Source organism: Orbicella franksi, chromosome 3 (genome assembly GCF_964199315.1).
Source record: "Orbicella franksi chromosome 3, jaOrbFran1.1, whole genome shotgun sequence".
Classification (NCBI taxonomy): Eukaryota; Metazoa; Cnidaria; class Anthozoa; order Scleractinia; family Merulinidae; genus Orbicella; species Orbicella franksi.
The window spans coordinates 10024139-10041503 of record NC_138147.1 but is presented as its reverse complement, the minus strand read 5'-3'; the positions used below and the strand labels follow the sequence as shown (position 1 = coordinate 10041503).

Here is a 17365-nt window from a genome sequence, read left to right as displayed (position 1 = left end):
TTTGGTTCGAGTTATCGGGAGGTGCGAAAAAATGAGGGTTCGAGAAATCGGGATTCCACTGAAAAACAGAAACTACTGTGAAAACTGCTTATATTCGCAATTAAATTGATTGAAGGGCATGCACTTGATCTCAGCTGGAATTACTGCCAAAATCTTTGAGGCCAGTGCCAAAGTCTTCAGTTACAGCCTTACCCATCTGGACTAGAAATACTTCTGCAATATTTACTACTTTGCTCTTTATCTAGACAGTGCAACTTGCCATTAAGCATAGAACAACCACCTTCCATATAAATTCGAGCCAACAAACACACAGCCATTGTCTACAACGCCTATTAGTGCACACTTGTGTCACTAGACTGGTTACGAGAAATGCTAACGCCTTTGGTATTTACCTGTTTCTCGGGATCAATAACATCCAAGACAGCATGAACACAGCTATTCTGCCCTATGATGAATTCCTGAACAAAACAAGACATTAAAAGAATCTTTTGAATACTTCGTTAACTACTATAAATCAGCAATATAACTATGGAGAGCATGTTTGCATTTCTTATTTAAGTATGAAAACTAATCCATGTAAGGGACCTATGGAAAACAGCAAGAGTGCGATATCGAGCATGATTTTCTATTTACATTCATTTACCTTCCTAGATCCCTCCCTCATCCTGGTTGAGTTGATAAAGAAAATATCGGAGACCGTTTTAAGACGTGATAGTCGAGAGCATAAAAATATGTTGGACAAATCATTCTCGTACTTAGTCTCCTACTCTTGTTTTTCAATAAACGTCCCTCTATTCAGCGCGGTTGTTAAAAATTCACACAAAATCTTAGAACAAAATCTTCATGAACAAGCATCGTAACCTTTCAGTTTCTTTTCTCTGCGAATATTGACTGATCTTCTGACTTCTTGCAAGAAAAGAAGGAGTTCTTCTCAGTTATATATCAACTTGAACAGTTGAAAAGAAAACAAGCCAAAAAAATCAGACTCAACTTTGGAGGATTTGAAAGAATGGTTTCAAGTTCTGTTGGGGCCCGATTCTTTTGGGATCAACGCATTTTTTTTTTGTAAAGCTCCAAGTTTATTAACAGGGTGAGTTAGATTGACATGGTCTCCTTGTACACGTACAGTTTTACATGCATCTGCTTTTTGTTCTACTGAATTCCTACAGGAATGACCAGCATAAATGATCCTTATTAGTTATCTACCTTATCATCTTTAGAAGACAGATCAAGGAACAGCTCAATTAATCCAGGTTGAGTTTCCACAGCTGTTGCTATAAATTCCAGTATTACTACTTTAAGTTTGACGTCCTGGAAATTGAACAGTGCAAAAAAGGATTCTGTTGAGCTATAGGAGTGACTTCATATTTTTTTTAATAAGTAAAGTACAACCTAAAGATGATTACTCCGTACAACAAATTTCTGTATGCTTGATATGAATACAAAGTTAAGACTATTTTGACCTTGTTGGACATAGGTAACCTTTACAGACCCATGCAACAGTATACTCTCTTTGTAACAACTGCAGGACACTTGTTAGCTCTAAGAACTTCAGCATCAAGGCTACTGGATAATACGCTGTAATTCACAACAACCGCACGGTAATAATTAGGTAATTATCTCTTGGTGCCGGAGAAGTGTTATGCACTTATATTGCACACTGCACTCTTGTTATGCCAGGAAGTATCACCCTTATTCTCAACATGAGTCGCCTTCGTAGAACATTTACTGTTTAGTATCACGAGGACGTCCATTATTAATTAGCACCTCTGTAAGGGTCCTGAGTCTCGAAACAAAAGCATCTCTCAATGGAACAGCTTCCGCGCCAAAACTGGCATGCATGGACATTGGAGCTACCTGGAAAATCATCAATTATACTTTAAAAGTTTTTAAAAAATTAAAAGGACATCATGTGATAAACAGCTAAGAAACTACTTCGTCTGGGCATGCAACTGTATTAGTTTAACCTACATTATAGTTGCCTAAAATGTATCCCCTCTGGGGACCGGATAGGAGGTTTATCTTCCCACCAGGGATATAACAGGGAATTACTTCTTTAGGCTGAGAGCCATGACCACTCTACAATAAGCTACAGCGCAGCAATGATAGGTGGTATTGGTAATATTCAGCCACTTCGAGGTGTAACTTGTAAAATCACTTTTAATGAATTTAATTCTCCGTTGCAAAAAATTACAAAAAGGCAGCAGGTTGTTGAGTAGGAAGATTTATGTCTGACTGAACTTTGCTGCTTACGTGTGTTATGTGTATGACAACTAATTGCCTTAATTTTGTGTAACTTCACTCTGCAGACATACCAAGCACATTCTCTTCAGCAAGAGTGTTGCCAATGTCGGCAGCTGACTGTCTAGTCTGTGATAGACGTACGAAGCTATCACAGTCACCAGCTGACAATTACCTAAGAAGAAATAATGAATACTTAACTAACAGATCGATTGGATGCTATAACATTGTTCTTCTACTACAGTGCATTCTATCCTAAAGTAATGTATCCCCTCTGGGGACCTGACAGGAGATGTATCTACCCACCAGGGATGTAACAGGGAATTGTTTCTTTAGGCTGAGTCGTGATCACTCCACAATAAACTGCATGTATAATGCAGAAATGATGGGTGGTTTTGATACAATTCAGCCAAATGGAGAAGTAAATCACTGGTTACTTTAGTGAATTCTTCAAAATATTAACACTCAATTAACTGAGGATAATGATTAAACAAAGAATGACAAGAATATTCATATAATTCAAATGGAGAGAAATGGACAGATGCAATGCAGTGCAGTAGTACATGTACATGCATTAAGATTTTAGGAATCTCTGTAAGAATCCAACCCTTACCCCAGCTTGTGGAATAGCCGGCTCCTTTATCACGCAGTTGATGAACAACTTGTGATGTTAATGCTTCTTCCAAAGGAGAAATATCATCATGCTAAAGACAAAACAGTGCGCCATGCAATAATAAGCTTACTAAGTTGCATACAACTAAGCACGTTACTTTACAGTAATGTGCACCATATACTGTACAATTGCCACTTGAAATGTGTTTCAGAACGTCATTTAACACCTTTTCTGTGAGTTCTGTTTGTTTTGGCCCATCGTTATCTCATCTTTAAAGACAATTGAGATCACTGCGGTTATGTATGAGATACAGCCTGAAGGAAAAAAATTGAACTCCTGGGATTCCAACGCATGGCCTCTGCAATACCAGAGCAGTGTTCTACCAACTGGGTTATCAAGCCAACTGGTAGCAAACAATGATGTGAGTTCGTATTGTACCCATAGATGGCAAGGACATGCAGATGAACAAGTAAAACATCTTATCGCGGCTATGTACCTAACTTAGGCAGTTGCAAAAATAAAGGCTTAAACGGAACCAAAGTTCAACTGACTGCAAGCGCATGCTTTCATGTCTGTCCCAACTGGATATTGAAGATTTCTAAACAAATTAAGTTGGGCTTTGAAATTAAACTTGTCTACGATTAATTACTTCTGCTGCTTCGGTGCAAAAGATTGTCTGCACATTTATAATTTGCAAGCAGTCCTTCTAAACTACCGCACTATAAGATAAATATATCCCTTCTGGGGACCTGACGGGAGACATACCTTCCCGACAGGGATATAACAGGGATATTTTCTTTAGGCTGAATGCCATGACCACTCTACAATGAGCTACAGTGCAGCAATGATAGGTGGTATTGATAAAGTTCAGCCATATTACATGAATTAAGTAGTAAACAAATTTTTCACAATTTTTGTTCTCCTCTGCAAGCATTTTATACTACGGTACAGCTCGTTACTTGCTAAGGTTTGCAAGTGGCCTAAATTTGTAAGCATGATCTCTTTTTACGGATTTGCCTCAAGACTACTTTGCCATTACTTTAATGTTTCATATTAACTGCGCAAGGATATATTTACCTTTCCTTTCCTTGCCAACAGCCTGTTTAGTACAGAAAATGCCAGCTTGATGAGTTCCACAAGGGCCAACGCATATCCTCCAGTGGCACTGCTGATGAATGAATTATATTACAGCTTTAGATACTGCTGTGCACATCCTTACTGTATCATGCACTGTAAAAAACTCAAGAGAAATGAATGTTCTCCCCAGTTACTTTGTTATCAAAAGCCGTTATGTGAAACCAAAATTAAGTGCAAAAAAGCCACCTTCATACCTTCCCAAAGACACCAGTTTATCAACAGTGTCTACTCCTGTGCCGAGGATGTTAAGTAAAGATTGTCCAGCTTCTGAATACAATAAGTCAAGAACCAAGGTGTCCTGTAACACTACTGGAGTCCTACAAGGTAAAAAGAAAAAAAATAACAAACTGCTACAAACAAACTGAAAAAAACTGTGACTCACAGAACATCACAACGTGGACTTGAGTGAAGGGAGGAGAAGTCTGGAGAACTGTCAGCTAACAGTTTGTCTTGATACAGAGTTTTCTCTCAGTACTAGTTCAAAATCTGGATATTCTCCCATCCAGGTTCTGTTTTAGCAAAAAATACAACTTAGTGATTGGTGATGAGGGAAATCAAACAGAAAGGTACTATTGAAGATTATTACTGTCATAATAATTAGTGATGAGGATCCACAAGGATGTTGGGGCATGGTGCAAGCCTCTGAATCATTGGCAAAGAAAATGGTAGATATCACAGTACAGCTACACAAACCTTGACAGACACACACAACACACAAACCTTGACAAATCTGTGACATCCACCTCCATTGTTTCACTAGCTCCATCAGTTTTCTTTGGTTTAAAATGAAGGCCAAGAACAACATTGAACAACTGAAGACATCTTTTCCCTTGAAAACAAACAACGCTTTAGCAAAATGTAAATTTAAGCGTAACCAGAAACCTCTACCTTACAAGTAAATCTCTATTTCATTTAAGGTTACTTTATACCTTTAGAGGTGTCTCGCGTCCAAGTGATGTAGCGCATCCCATTCCAACTGTAGATACCTAAGCCTCTACATCAAATTAAAGCTTAAAGAGCCGGCTATCAAACTATACCAAGAATTTTGAAATTAAATGAACTGTCGAATCTCTAACCGTGAGTGTCTAAATCACTATTTGAAAGCTACATGTACCTGTACAAGACATTTGTGAGAGGCCTAGGGAGTTATTTTAAAATTATATATCCTTACCACAAATGTATCCCCTCTGGAGACCTAATGGGATCTTTCCACTAGGGATTTAATACAGTTTTTTTTTCTTTTAGGTTGAGAGCCATAACAACTCTTGAACATTGAATAAGGTAGCAGTGCAGCAATCAGAGGTGGTTTTGGTAACATTCAGCCACATGAAGGAGGAAATGATCATGTCACTGTAGTTATATTATTTTTTTGCCAAATGATTTTTAGGTTCTGCCATGTTTTTGTATAAATACATGTAATAATAACCCAATGCTACTAAAACCAGTCTAGCACACACTAATCATACCAATTTCCTCTCTGTCTTTAAGTCCAGTGAATCTCCACTTATGGAAACCAGTGAACACTTCTCTCATTACAAAGACAAGGCAAGCAGCAAGATCAAGAAAGCTGATTGGCTGATCGTCAGTGTCCTCAGCAACACTGATTCCATGGATCAGCTTTAGCAGTAAATTCAATGTCTCCATAGTAACAGGATAATATCCAACTGATCTTTCTTTGGTGCTCAAAATTGCACCAAAGTTTCCAGGTGCTGTGCTGAGAAACCTGAGTAAGACAATTGACAATACGATTGGACAAGGTTAAGCAAAGTATAATTGTGATTTGCCAGTGGTGAGCAAATACCTTCGGCTTTGGCAAATAATTGATCTACAAGACACTGACAAATCATGATATTTTAAACTAGCAGACCGGTACCTAGACCAGTCTTCCAGTGTTAAATATTTAGGACTCATTATTGATTGCTCACTGTCTTGGCACGACCATATCGATTATATAAGTAATAAAATTAGCAAAAGTGTAAATGTTATTGCAAAACTAAAACCCTATGTGACATCCCAATCCCTAACAAGTATTTATTATGCACTTATATATCCCTATTTAACTTATGGTTGCGTACTGTGGGGTAATTACGAGGCTCCATTGTCACAATTGGTGAGACTACAAAACAAGGCTATTAGAATAATCAACAATGTGCCACTTCGTGAACATATTACTCCCCATTATGTAAACCTTGGTCTTATTAAGCTTTCTGCCATTGTTCAATTATATACCTGCCAGCTATTTTATGACCACTTAATTGATGAAAAACCGTCTAATTACACCTTATCTCTGGTATCTGAGCAACATAACTACGTTACTCGAAGTACATCCCTACAACACTTAAATCCCGGTTTCTCCAGAATAAATATAAGGAAATTTTGTCTCACTGTTATTGGATGTTACTATTGGAATGACCTTCCTTTATCTATACGTAACTTAGCGACTAGAAAACGTTTTAAAAAAGCACTCTTCCAGTATTATTTTGCTCAATATTAATTAATTCATACCTCTCCTCTCCTATGTTAAGTTAACTTTTTTACCCTAATTATTATTGTCAATTAAACAAGGGCATCTAATTAGCTTGCTATATTTTTGCCCCTTTCCATTTCTCCTCTTACTTGTCTACTCTATATTTATCTTTGTAATTTTAGAATGGAATAAATAAATAAAATGAAATGAAATGAAAAAATGATATTTTGTAATAACTGAGTTCAATAATTGTTTTATCTTTCGATCACCAAGTTTGTTTCCATATTAAAATGACACTCCGACAGGGAAGCGATCTGCCATTGTTACACAAGTGCATGCTTACAATTACGCATGACCAGTATATTATTTGCAGCAAACCACATTTAGACAGTTTTAAGCATGAGCAGACTATTATTTGTAGGCAGTTATTTGCAGTCACATGGTAGACTCTTGGCCAATGAAAAGTAAGAAAAAATACAATGTGCGTCAAATGATAATAAGAAGTCATTGGCAAGACTTATAAATAAACAATTATCTTTCCCTCATGAACATGCATGTGACAAGTCATTCAAAGAAAAAATAACTGACAAGAAAACCCCTCAAAGCAGTGGCAAGAACTTGCAACAAACCAAAACCACTACACCAGTATATGTAAATAAAACTGAATGTGAGATTCAATTCTCGGCCACCCTTGCTCCTCCTAAGGTCAAATTTATCTGGTTCATTCCTCATGTCTATGAAGGTAATATTTTGAACCAAAGATATTTTTGTTTTTGAAGAGTCTTTGGAAAGTTTTCCTCGATCTTCAAAGACTGGTTCCTACAATGCAAAAACCCTTCTACAGTGCTGCAAGAGATTTTCATTACTCCAGGACAGGTTATCTTAAAGAAACTGCTCTATCTTTCAAATAATGTCGGGGTCAATATCGGCTATCGTAAGATAACTCACTCCACTTTTGTCTTGTCCACTTCTGAAATTTTGGCTGATACACAGTGAGGAAGAAATCCTGTCTGTTGAAGATTATGCCAGACCTGCAAAAAAACAAGCAACAAAAACACTGCATCCACCTCACAAATGGCTAGTTGTGAGGTCCCTGCATGCTGCAAACCCATATGATTTCTATGAATTCAGTAACATACAATACTTAATACCCTCTGGGTGAGTAGATCATAAGTTTATCCTGATAGCACATACATGTACTCATGCATTTATAATTTGTATTTAAATCATGGGCCGAAATTTAGATTTTGAACACTGTAACGTTCAAAGGAACAATACATGTACATGTAATTGCCGGTAGGTTGGAGGTAGGATGGAAGTTTGTACTTCTAAATAAAAACAGTTTTTAATGAACAGAACATATCATTTTGTACCTGGTGTGGATCTTTTAATGCTACAGTAGCCAAACAAGACAAACAAGTGGCAATCAAATCTTGTGGAGGATTTGGTGATGGGGTGCATCTGAAACAACATGGTTTAAAAAACTGTCAGCAACTACAAACATACTCACTCACAACTGAAACCAAGACAGTTTGAACAATTAGTTTCACACTAAGGAAAGGAATAGGATCAGGTCGGTAATATTCTATCAAATGAATACAATTACTCATTATACATGTATGGCTTGCATTTGTAGCAGATAAATTGCACCCTCTGATTGGCTAATTCTAGGGTATTATTCTCCCGTAGTGCCCAGTGGCCAATTACAGGGCTGCAAAATCAAGGCAAAAAGCCATTTAATAAATACATGTAACTTATTAATCTCAAATGTTTGATCCTTATGGGAAAATCTCAATCCTAGACCTTGTCCTATTGATCTCACTATAGGATCACTCAGTCAATAAAGCAAGCTCTCAGCTTGAGATTTTTCTGTACATGTAAAGACCTCACTCTTGGTTAATAAGTAGTTAATAACAAGCTCTTAAAATTCAAAAGTTCTTTACCTAAGTTATTTCCACTGCATTTGACACTGTTCATCAGTGTTGAATTTCATGTTACACACAGGACTGCTAGCTTTGCCATCAGCTAAATAGTAATCCTGTTTTAAAGAAGTTCTCAATCCAAATCTTCACAAAAGCTGAATTTGAGAACTCTTGGGATATCTAATATATAACATATGCCACATGCTCACAGGAAAATGGAACAATGACAAAACAGACATATTGCAGAAATGTTTATTATGAACTGCATTATTGTCACCTTTGAATAATCATGTACAAACGGGCAATGATGGGTTTGAGATGAAACGCCTTGCTCCAGTCATTGTGTAGGATTTCCTTGACCAGCTCCACAATGCAAATGACATTTTGATAATCCAAGGCTAAACGTAAAAAAGAAATTACAATGCATGATCACTACAGCACTTTATACATTTCATAAGGGTCAATTCTACAACCATACTTTTGACCGGAACTTAACCACGGACAATACCTAGATAAAAGGTTCATACTCTTTTGAACTTTTAAAATTCCATGACTTTCCATGAGCTTTCTGAATTTTCCATGAACTATGTTAAGCAGTTGTTCTCAAAATATTGTCAAAACAATTTATTGCTTAACCATTGGATGTTCAAGGGGGATGGATGCCACCCCCCTCCCCCCCATAGGGCTTTTTCAACGTTTTAAAAAGACAATTTACTCTAAGGGGCTTAAATTTCCAGTAGCTGTTCCTTCATTCTCTGCAGAAATTTTGATATGTCAATTGTGTGCCCATCATTTTTGACGCTGCCATGGTAACCTTCAAATTCCATGTAGGTCTGACCAAATATCAACTTTTTTGAGACACATGTAATTCTCTGTTGTTTTTTTCCAGTTGTCTTCATCAAATTCCAGAAATTCACGAATTTGTACATTTCATAAGCATTCTGGCTTGTTTTTGTGTTAATTTCCATTATTTCTTGACTTTTTTTAAAAAAATAGTGAAATCGAAGAGGGTGGATCAAAAATGGTGGGTCAAATGACGTCATTACCAACAAAAATGGTATCATCTTGTAGTGCAAGCTCAGGGCTATCTAATCAATGTAAATTTATTTCCCTCTTCCTTAAAAGAACAAACACCAAGAGGTGGGGTCCATCCACCCCCCCCCCCCTCCTTGTGCCACGGTGGGGGTATGAGTCAGCTTGTACGTCCAAGGGTTAATGTATTTTCCCACATTATGAAGCATAGAATGCATACTAGTGTTTATTTTTTTACTGGAATTAAAACCACTTTTCTGACTCTGTCTTTTGATCATTTTGCCTTTTTATTCTCTGAAAGTATAATTATTGACTTTCATGAACCATGACTTCCATGACCCATACTTCAATTACATGCCTTTCCAGGCCTAGAACATGAACTTATAGAATTCCATGATATTCTGGGTTTTCCATAACCCGAATGATCCCTGCTAGAGTAACCCTGAGGGGTCAGCTATAAGCAAGTACCCTACTACAAGAACATGCACATGTACTAAACAGCACTACCACTGACTACAATGAATGTAAAAGCATTCGTTCAGAGCAGCATTAACTCACAGTGCATGAACGTTTCTCACCTGTCCCTGAACCCACGGATTCAAGAAAAGTGTCCAATTCCAGTGCAAACAGTTTCCAGCAAGAGTATCGAAAGCTCCATTGTATAATGGCAGGTCCTAGATAATAACACAAACGCAAAACAAGCATTAAACTCTATAAAGGACGGTCTAATAAAAATTATTGCCCACATCTCACATGATATTTAACTTATAACTGTATCAAGAGTTTTCATTGGCTTAGAAGCCATCATGTTACATGAGTAATTAAACCATGCTCAACAAATATGGTAAGCTTATGCAAAAAAGTTTGGGGCATTTTAATTTTTAATTTATTTTAGTGTAATATCTATATTTTTGGAGCATTTCTAATAAAACAATTATTCCACTTGCACTTGTTGGATATAAGATGATTACAGCCAGCTCAGCGCTACACGCCATGTTGGCTATTTATTATCTCATATCCAATACACGCTCGTGTAATAATTATTAACTAAAGTTAGTAGATTATCCCTGAACATATAGGAGACTGACTAATGTTTGGTGGATAAACTGTCATCTCATGCAAAGCCTACAGTAAACGCCTAAGGAGATTTCCTGCTACACTTGTGTCTAATATGATCTCTATGATCTGCTGCAACAAACATGATAGGACTAAATTAAAACTAATAAAATTACACTCAGAAGCCTCTATTTTGCCTGCAATTAATATCCTTTAGAAAACAGCCCTAAGAAAATAATATCATGTGTGCTGATTAGTTAAAAATCGTGTTTCTATAACTTGATAGAAACACAGTACTAGCAAGAGCTGTTGACATAATGATGGCACGAGCGAAGAGAATTTACATTTTGATAATCAAAGTCAACAAGTTTTCCTTCTTTCCGTCATGTCACACCATGATGGAAAGGAAATAAAAAAAAAAAAGAAATAGAAAACATGTTCTCCGTGTTTCTATCAAGTTATAGAAACATTCGTGAAAGTTTGGGAGAACTCTAAAAAAGCTGTGGAAACACTCACCTACGGCCCGTGTACCCACAGCATTTCTCATTCACCCAAACTTCCACTCTTGTTTCTATAACTCAATAGAAACACGGTACATGTTTTCTATTTCTTAAGTAATACACAAAACTACAGTGGAATCCCAATTTTTTGTAACCCTCAATTTTTCCCACTTCCTGGTTATCAAAACAATAATGTCTTTTGGCTGAAAAGCTAGGAGAAATTATCCTGAATTTTTCAAGCCCCCAGATTTTTTCGAACTACAAAAAATTGGGATCCCACTGTGTTTACTTGCAACATGATGTTAACATTTTACATGTACCTTCAGCTGTTGGAGCAACTTTTCCCAGTGTACCAATGGGCATTACCAGCTCTTTAGAATCTGGGCTGAACACTGAGAAATGAAAAAAATGTATATATATTAAGTTCATGTAAAAAACATCAGGTGACAGAAAGAGCATTTTGTTTTGTGAAACACTGCACCATTGTTGAAATTTGCTTGATGCAATTCCCCATTTTCCTGTTTATGGCTGACTCTCAGAGGGAAATTCTCAGGGTTTTTTCCAGTACTTGAGATTACCTTGAGAAGAGTAAATTCTCTACTCTCAAGCCTCCAATACCTGTGATGTATGGCACAACATTTCCTTCCCAAATGCACAAATGTACCCCTAACAAAATTAATGGCATATTTTGGCTATCAGCCATTTTTGCTACGTGTACATTATCTGCCATACTTTCAAGTACCATTCCATGGCAATCAAGAGTGGCTCACAAACAGAAACTTAACGAATGTTCAGTAGTACTTCTTTAAACCTTTTGTTTTTGCATATGCATTTCGATTCTCACCATTCTTGTAGAGAAGTCTTGGAGTAACAATCTTCCAGATCTTGTTATCACCAGAGCAGTCTACATCACTTAGCTGGTTCTCTCTTAGAAGCTCTGTATATGACATCACACAATCCAAGTAATCATACACCTATGTATACAAACAGACAGATTAGTATTTGCCAAAAATCAGTGCCTCAGCTATGAGCAAAGTACATGTAGCAATTAAAAAGAAATCATCAACTTAGAAAATGCAATCATGTACATGTGAGTTAAGTTGCCTTTTTTAAAAAAAAATAGCAACTAAAACAACAACTACACTGTAGTTAAGACAGTATTTATTAAATGTAACTTGTTTAAGAATAATTGCCAGTTACAAAATAAAGTAATTAGCTAGAAAATAACAAACCAGTTCAAAGTAGATTAATTTCTAACTTTGCTATACAAATTTCTATTCAAATTCTACCAGAAAAAAAATGTAACCAAAAACCTTTCCAGCAGAATCTTCATCTCCCGCCAGAGATTTGAGAAGTTTCAGAAATGGATGGAACTGAAGTGGAAACCTAAATAGGAGATATTACAGAGGATAACTATTCTTTGTTGCCATTCATTTCTTTTTGCTGGATACATCTACAGCTCTGGGTAATGCCAGGCATTCATGATTGTGAAACAAAATAAAAGTGTCTGGCCCACGAACACAACACAGTGACCCCTACTGGGGCTACAAGCTGAACTGGACTGCTGGATCCACAGTCCAGTGCCCTAATATATTATACCACCATGCCTCTGACATATTGGAAGCCTTTACATTTCTCTCAATGGTACGACTACTGAAAACTTAGTTAAACATTAAGGCAATGCAAGTTCCATCACTGATTCACTAACAGTATTTTGTTAATTTTCTTCATTCTTGTCATATTTCTTGCTTGTAAAGAAGTTGTGTTTTAATTAATCATTTTCTAACTGATCAACTTGGATGCTTTCAACCATATTGTTTATAGTCTAAACTCACCAGCTTCTCGCAGAATTTAAAAGAAGGCCAGCTCCGGTATGCAAGTCCTGAAATAAAACAAGAGGCCAAGATTTGTACAGTGACTTCCAGACTATTGACAATCTAATTTCATCCATAGACACTCAACATGCCCTACTGGAAATCTACAAATCTGATTGGTACATGTAGTTCCTCTGTGGTCTATTCTCTGATAGGAAACAAAGGTACTGTACATGTATTGCACTTAAAACACTTATTCTTGATTTCAGGCCTTAAAACACATTAAAAGACTGTAGGTTTTGGATTGCAATCCTTTACAGCATTTCCTAAAACAGTTATTAAACTACTCAGCCTCATTTTCTACGAGCCACAGAGAATTTGGCTGTGCCAAGTATTGACAGTTCATTCAAGAAAAACTCTCACAAACTGGCTCATAATCTGCATGTTTTGTAAATGTAAACATTAAATGGAGAGTTTACTAATAAGACAATTTGTTTGTCCAGGCAGTCTTTATTGAGGTCTTTTTCAAGGTATGAAGACATGAAACATATAACTACACTGACACTTGCTGAAAGTTATCCACAATATTCTGTAAGCTTGCCTTCACATACACAGTGTACCATTTCTTCCTGGTAATGTTTAGAGGGACAAGGTCAGAAACCAAACTTCAAACCTAATGCAGTATTGTAATAACTAGGTCATGGTTCATTTACTACACAAGATGTAAATCAAAAAGTATTGAATACATACTGAATCCCAAAAGTCTACACAGAGGCCTTTCTCAGTGAGAGCTTGCGATAAAACAGAAACCAAGAGCTGAAAAGAGTAAAATCACACAACATCAAAACACAATGAACAAGAATCAAACAATTCTTCTTTTCTTTTGCTTTGTTCTTTGTTCTTTTCTTTTCCTTACAAAGGGTGGCCTAATTCGAATAGAAAAAGTGGACAGGTGTAAAAGACACAAACAATATTGCAATCAAAATTTTACCTCTAGTATAGTATTGTTATACCTGTAATTCCCCTAATGTGTCTTCATCAAAAAGTGCTAATACAATCACCATCACACCATATATAAGGCTCTTGCAAGTATTTGACACCGGCTGAAAAAATAGCACATACCAATGAGAAACATATACTGAGCTGAGATGAGCATATCAAATTTATCATGACATTTATTTAACTGAATTCACATATGAACTCAGTTAAATGACCTTGCTCTCCATGAGTTCTCATAGCTCATTGGATAGAGCACCCACCCGTTGTTCAGGAGGTCATGGGTTCAATTCCTGTCAGGGACTCAGATCTTTTCTTTGTCCCACACTTGTGTCATGCTGATCAGTTCACTTTCCACATTTTTTTTTTTTCCATATAGTAATATTATAAAACAAATACTATAATAATTTTTTATACATCTTATAATAAATATTATAATATTTATTTATTTTTACCACCATATGGCCCCACACATGAAATCCTGTGGAAAAACATAATTACATGACCAGGTGCCACGTCATGGTCTGTAGCAAATCAAGTCACCCAGTGCATGTTACATGTATATGTTGTAGGTCAAAATAAAATACAGGTTAAAATGAAATTCCTTTGTCTCTTAACCCTAATTATTTGTGATCCATGAATAATTAGGGTTAGAAGACAAAGGAAATTAAGAATCAACTAAGTTAAAATCATTTTAACCTGAATTTCATTTTGACTAGCAAGATACATGCCAGATATTCCCCGGAACATCTATACAACAACACATGTATGCCTATGACCACACGCTTCATCTCATCCTGTTTAAATAAACCCATTTTATATAGATAAAGAATGCATCCAGGGTTTACGGCGGTGGTGTTGTAATATAGCTCAAGGTTCTGAGTTTTGCAGCCCTCTACATTACCACTTCTGGATTTGAACTCCTCAGTGCAGAGTTTAATTCCTTGACCACACCAGGAAAGTTGACACCTACTGTCTCAGCTTTCCACCCACTGGGATTCCTATCAATGTTAAGATTGCCTATGGGACACACTGCTGTAAACAGGTTACCAGTTCAAAACATTTGTAACTTACAGTGCTTCTAGAGAATTCCTCACTTTTCAACAGTCCTAGTAAATATTGAAACACAGAGCATTGCAGTGCCTTACTGCCAATCCTTCGGACAAACTGGTGAAAGAAACAGAAAAAGATAACTCGTAAGAGCTCAAAAACTGCGGCATAATGTTCAATGACACTAAAAATTAAACCTTTCTGAAAATACAAATTTGAACATACTTGTAAAGTAAATTTAGATCTGTGCATTCCAACCAAAGCAAACATTTTTGTACATGTGTCCCAGTCATTGTTATTACCTTGTGTACTCATTTGCTAATTAAGAGCAATTGTCAGTAAGAAGAGATCATGCATCACATAACCCAATAATGTGTTCCAAATTTGCACTTTGCTCACTGGATGAGAGTCAATTCTAGCAATGTCCTTGTTGTTTAAGTAATTCAAAATTTGCATGATGTTAATACTTCAGGCACCTTGTCACTCAGAGCTTTCTACAGTGAATATCCCAAGACCAGTTGTACATTGTTCAGCTTCAATGTAAGTGAGCCGAAAGCATAAACAGTGAACTTTCAATTCTTCACTGGCCAGCTGAAACTTTAACACTTGCATATTGGCTCAAAATAAAAGTGACAAACTCTTTAACCCTATTGGTGGATTGCCATTCAATTTACCAGCTCCTGAGAGGCCTCCATAGCAACATATCTGAATACTGCCCAGGCCAGCATGACAGGTCCATGGTGTGGCTGATCACCCCAGCTAATAAATAAATTATCCAGGGCCTAAGAGAGGATTAATTCAGTATCAATGTCAACTAGTTTCCATTTTTGTGTTAAAATCATTTAATCAAATATTCTAGGATTTTATCAGTGTTAAAAGTGCTAAAAACAGCAATGTGTAAACACTATATAATGGTTTTGTCAACTAGGTTATAAACAATCAACAAAAATTCTTCACCTTTAATGTGTCCTTTTCTTGAAGAAGATGATGCTCTGCACAACTTGTTTATAGAGAAGAAAAATATATAAAATTACATTCCAAATACTAGTCACAATTCAAATGTACTGTACATGTAGGTAAACTTTTAACTTTTACCAACCTATCTTCTTGTATCAGCTTTCTTAAACTCTCTAGGTCCAAAGAAACTATCAGAATCAACACCTGAAGATGGCTGCAATACAGAACAATAAAATTTAACTTTATATAGCTGGAAATTTTTCCTTGACAGTGTCAGGGCTCGAAAAAGTGCCATCCAGTCATCTGGGACAAGAAGATTTTCCTGCCGGCCAAGTAACTTTCCATTCTCACTTGCCCAATGGGTAAGGGCCCAAGCATGTTGTCTGCCAACTTGCCTGGAATTCATTGCTCAATTAGTTTTTTTCAAACCCTGACTAAGACTTGTCCAGGGCAACATCATAATATTGTCCAAACCTGGGCAAGCTGGAATTCACATTTTTTTCAAGCCCTGCAGTATGCTCTCTCATTGGCTACAAGTATTTTCAGGGCACATAACATCTAATAATCAAACTGTTCCCACCAAAAGTCTCAGATCAGGCAACATTGCAAAATCTATGATGTCAGAGAGTAATACTGAATTATTACCCAGGAATGTTGATTGACATCACTGAATTTTTCGCCTTGGGAAACATCAAAATTCTCAAGAAACAAAATTACCCATTTCTCTCAGGACCAGTCAGTAAGTGTTCATTACTGGATGAGATTAAGAATACATGCAGCATGAATACATTCGTGGAATAATATGAGCATGATTCTACATGTACAGATATATTATCAGCTGAAGGTTATTATCTTTAGTTAAGTACATGTAGCTATTTTTCTTTCCATACAAGTATGGCTCAAATCAGTCACTGGTATTTCCAGAAAACCCCTATTACTTGGATCACTGTGTAAGCAAAGCATCATGCAAGTTCCTGAAGCTTTCTTTACAGTGTTACCTGATATGAGGAAGCAGAACCTCAGCTTGTCCTTCAAACAGATGCCTGTTGACCTGCTTCATTCCAAACCCTTGGCTCTAAATTGTGCAAAACACAATCAATCAATAGTTTATTCATCTATATCAGTGATGCCTTAGTTAAGAGTAATAATTACTCTCACTACATGTACCTTATTCTTTAAGTACTTTGAACTTCTTCAAGGAATCATGTGCCAATTTACATAGAAAATTTTAAGAATTTTATTTCCCTGGAAAATTATTAATAGTACTGTAAATCACACAACAAAGTGACAAGAGAAGAATGAGACAAAAAAAAAGCCAATCCCCCTGCATATTGTATACTGCAATTGTACTTCAAGGGAAATATTTTTCGCTCTTTCTTGAGTGCTCTTGTCATTAATTATTGCCATGCCAGAACAATACTCAGGCAATTAAGCATTATGTGTGTTTTATACATGTGTACCCTTGCCTTGTGAGGAAAGAAGCTCTTTCATTTGTGGATAATGCATACCCTAACACTGTAGTTGCTTTACCATAAAAAGAACAGTTTCTGAACATTTTACACCACTCTCAGGAAAATTAA

At 36.5% G+C, this 17365-nt stretch overlaps 1 protein-coding gene across 3 annotated transcripts in view; it reads right to left on the bottom strand.

Annotated features, from left to right (window-relative positions):
• The window catches only part of LOC145481140 (nucleoporin NUP188-like), a 39588-nt gene that overhangs the window by 14922 nt on the left and 7301 nt on the right, over nt 1-17365 (bottom strand). For 2 of the 3 annotated variants that reach the window (XM_081459537.1, XM_081459540.1), the window contains 24 exons: nt 16784-16860; nt 15928-15999; nt 15786-15828; nt 15503-15610; nt 14853-14945; nt 13796-13885; nt 13533-13598; nt 12804-12850; nt 12282-12354; nt 11813-11942; nt 11289-11360; nt 9991-10086; nt 8658-8778; nt 7832-7919; nt 7407-7489; nt 5458-5714; nt 4712-4820; nt 4186-4308; nt 3932-4022; nt 2855-2945; nt 2316-2416; nt 1768-1857; nt 1207-1311; nt 393-458 (listed from right to left, as the gene is read on the bottom strand). In XM_081459537.1, coding sequence (XP_081315663.1) covers nt 393-458; nt 1207-1311; nt 1768-1857; nt 2316-2416; nt 2855-2945; nt 3932-4022; nt 4186-4308; nt 4712-4820; nt 5458-5714; nt 7407-7489; nt 7832-7919; nt 8658-8778; nt 9991-10086; nt 11289-11360; nt 11813-11942; nt 12282-12354; nt 12804-12850; nt 13533-13598; nt 13796-13885; nt 14853-14945; nt 15503-15610; nt 15786-15828; nt 15928-15999; nt 16784-16860 — 2292 coding nt within the window. The remainder of the gene's footprint in view (nt 1-392; nt 459-1206; nt 1312-1767; nt 1858-2315; nt 2417-2854; nt 2946-3931; nt 4023-4185; nt 4309-4711; nt 4821-5457; nt 5715-7406; nt 7490-7831; nt 7920-8657; nt 8779-9990; nt 10087-11288; nt 11361-11812; nt 11943-12281; nt 12355-12803; nt 12851-13532; nt 13599-13795; nt 13886-14852; nt 14946-15502; nt 15611-15785; nt 15829-15927; nt 16000-16783; nt 16861-17365) is intronic. The other variant, XM_081459538.1, reaches the window with a different exon arrangement.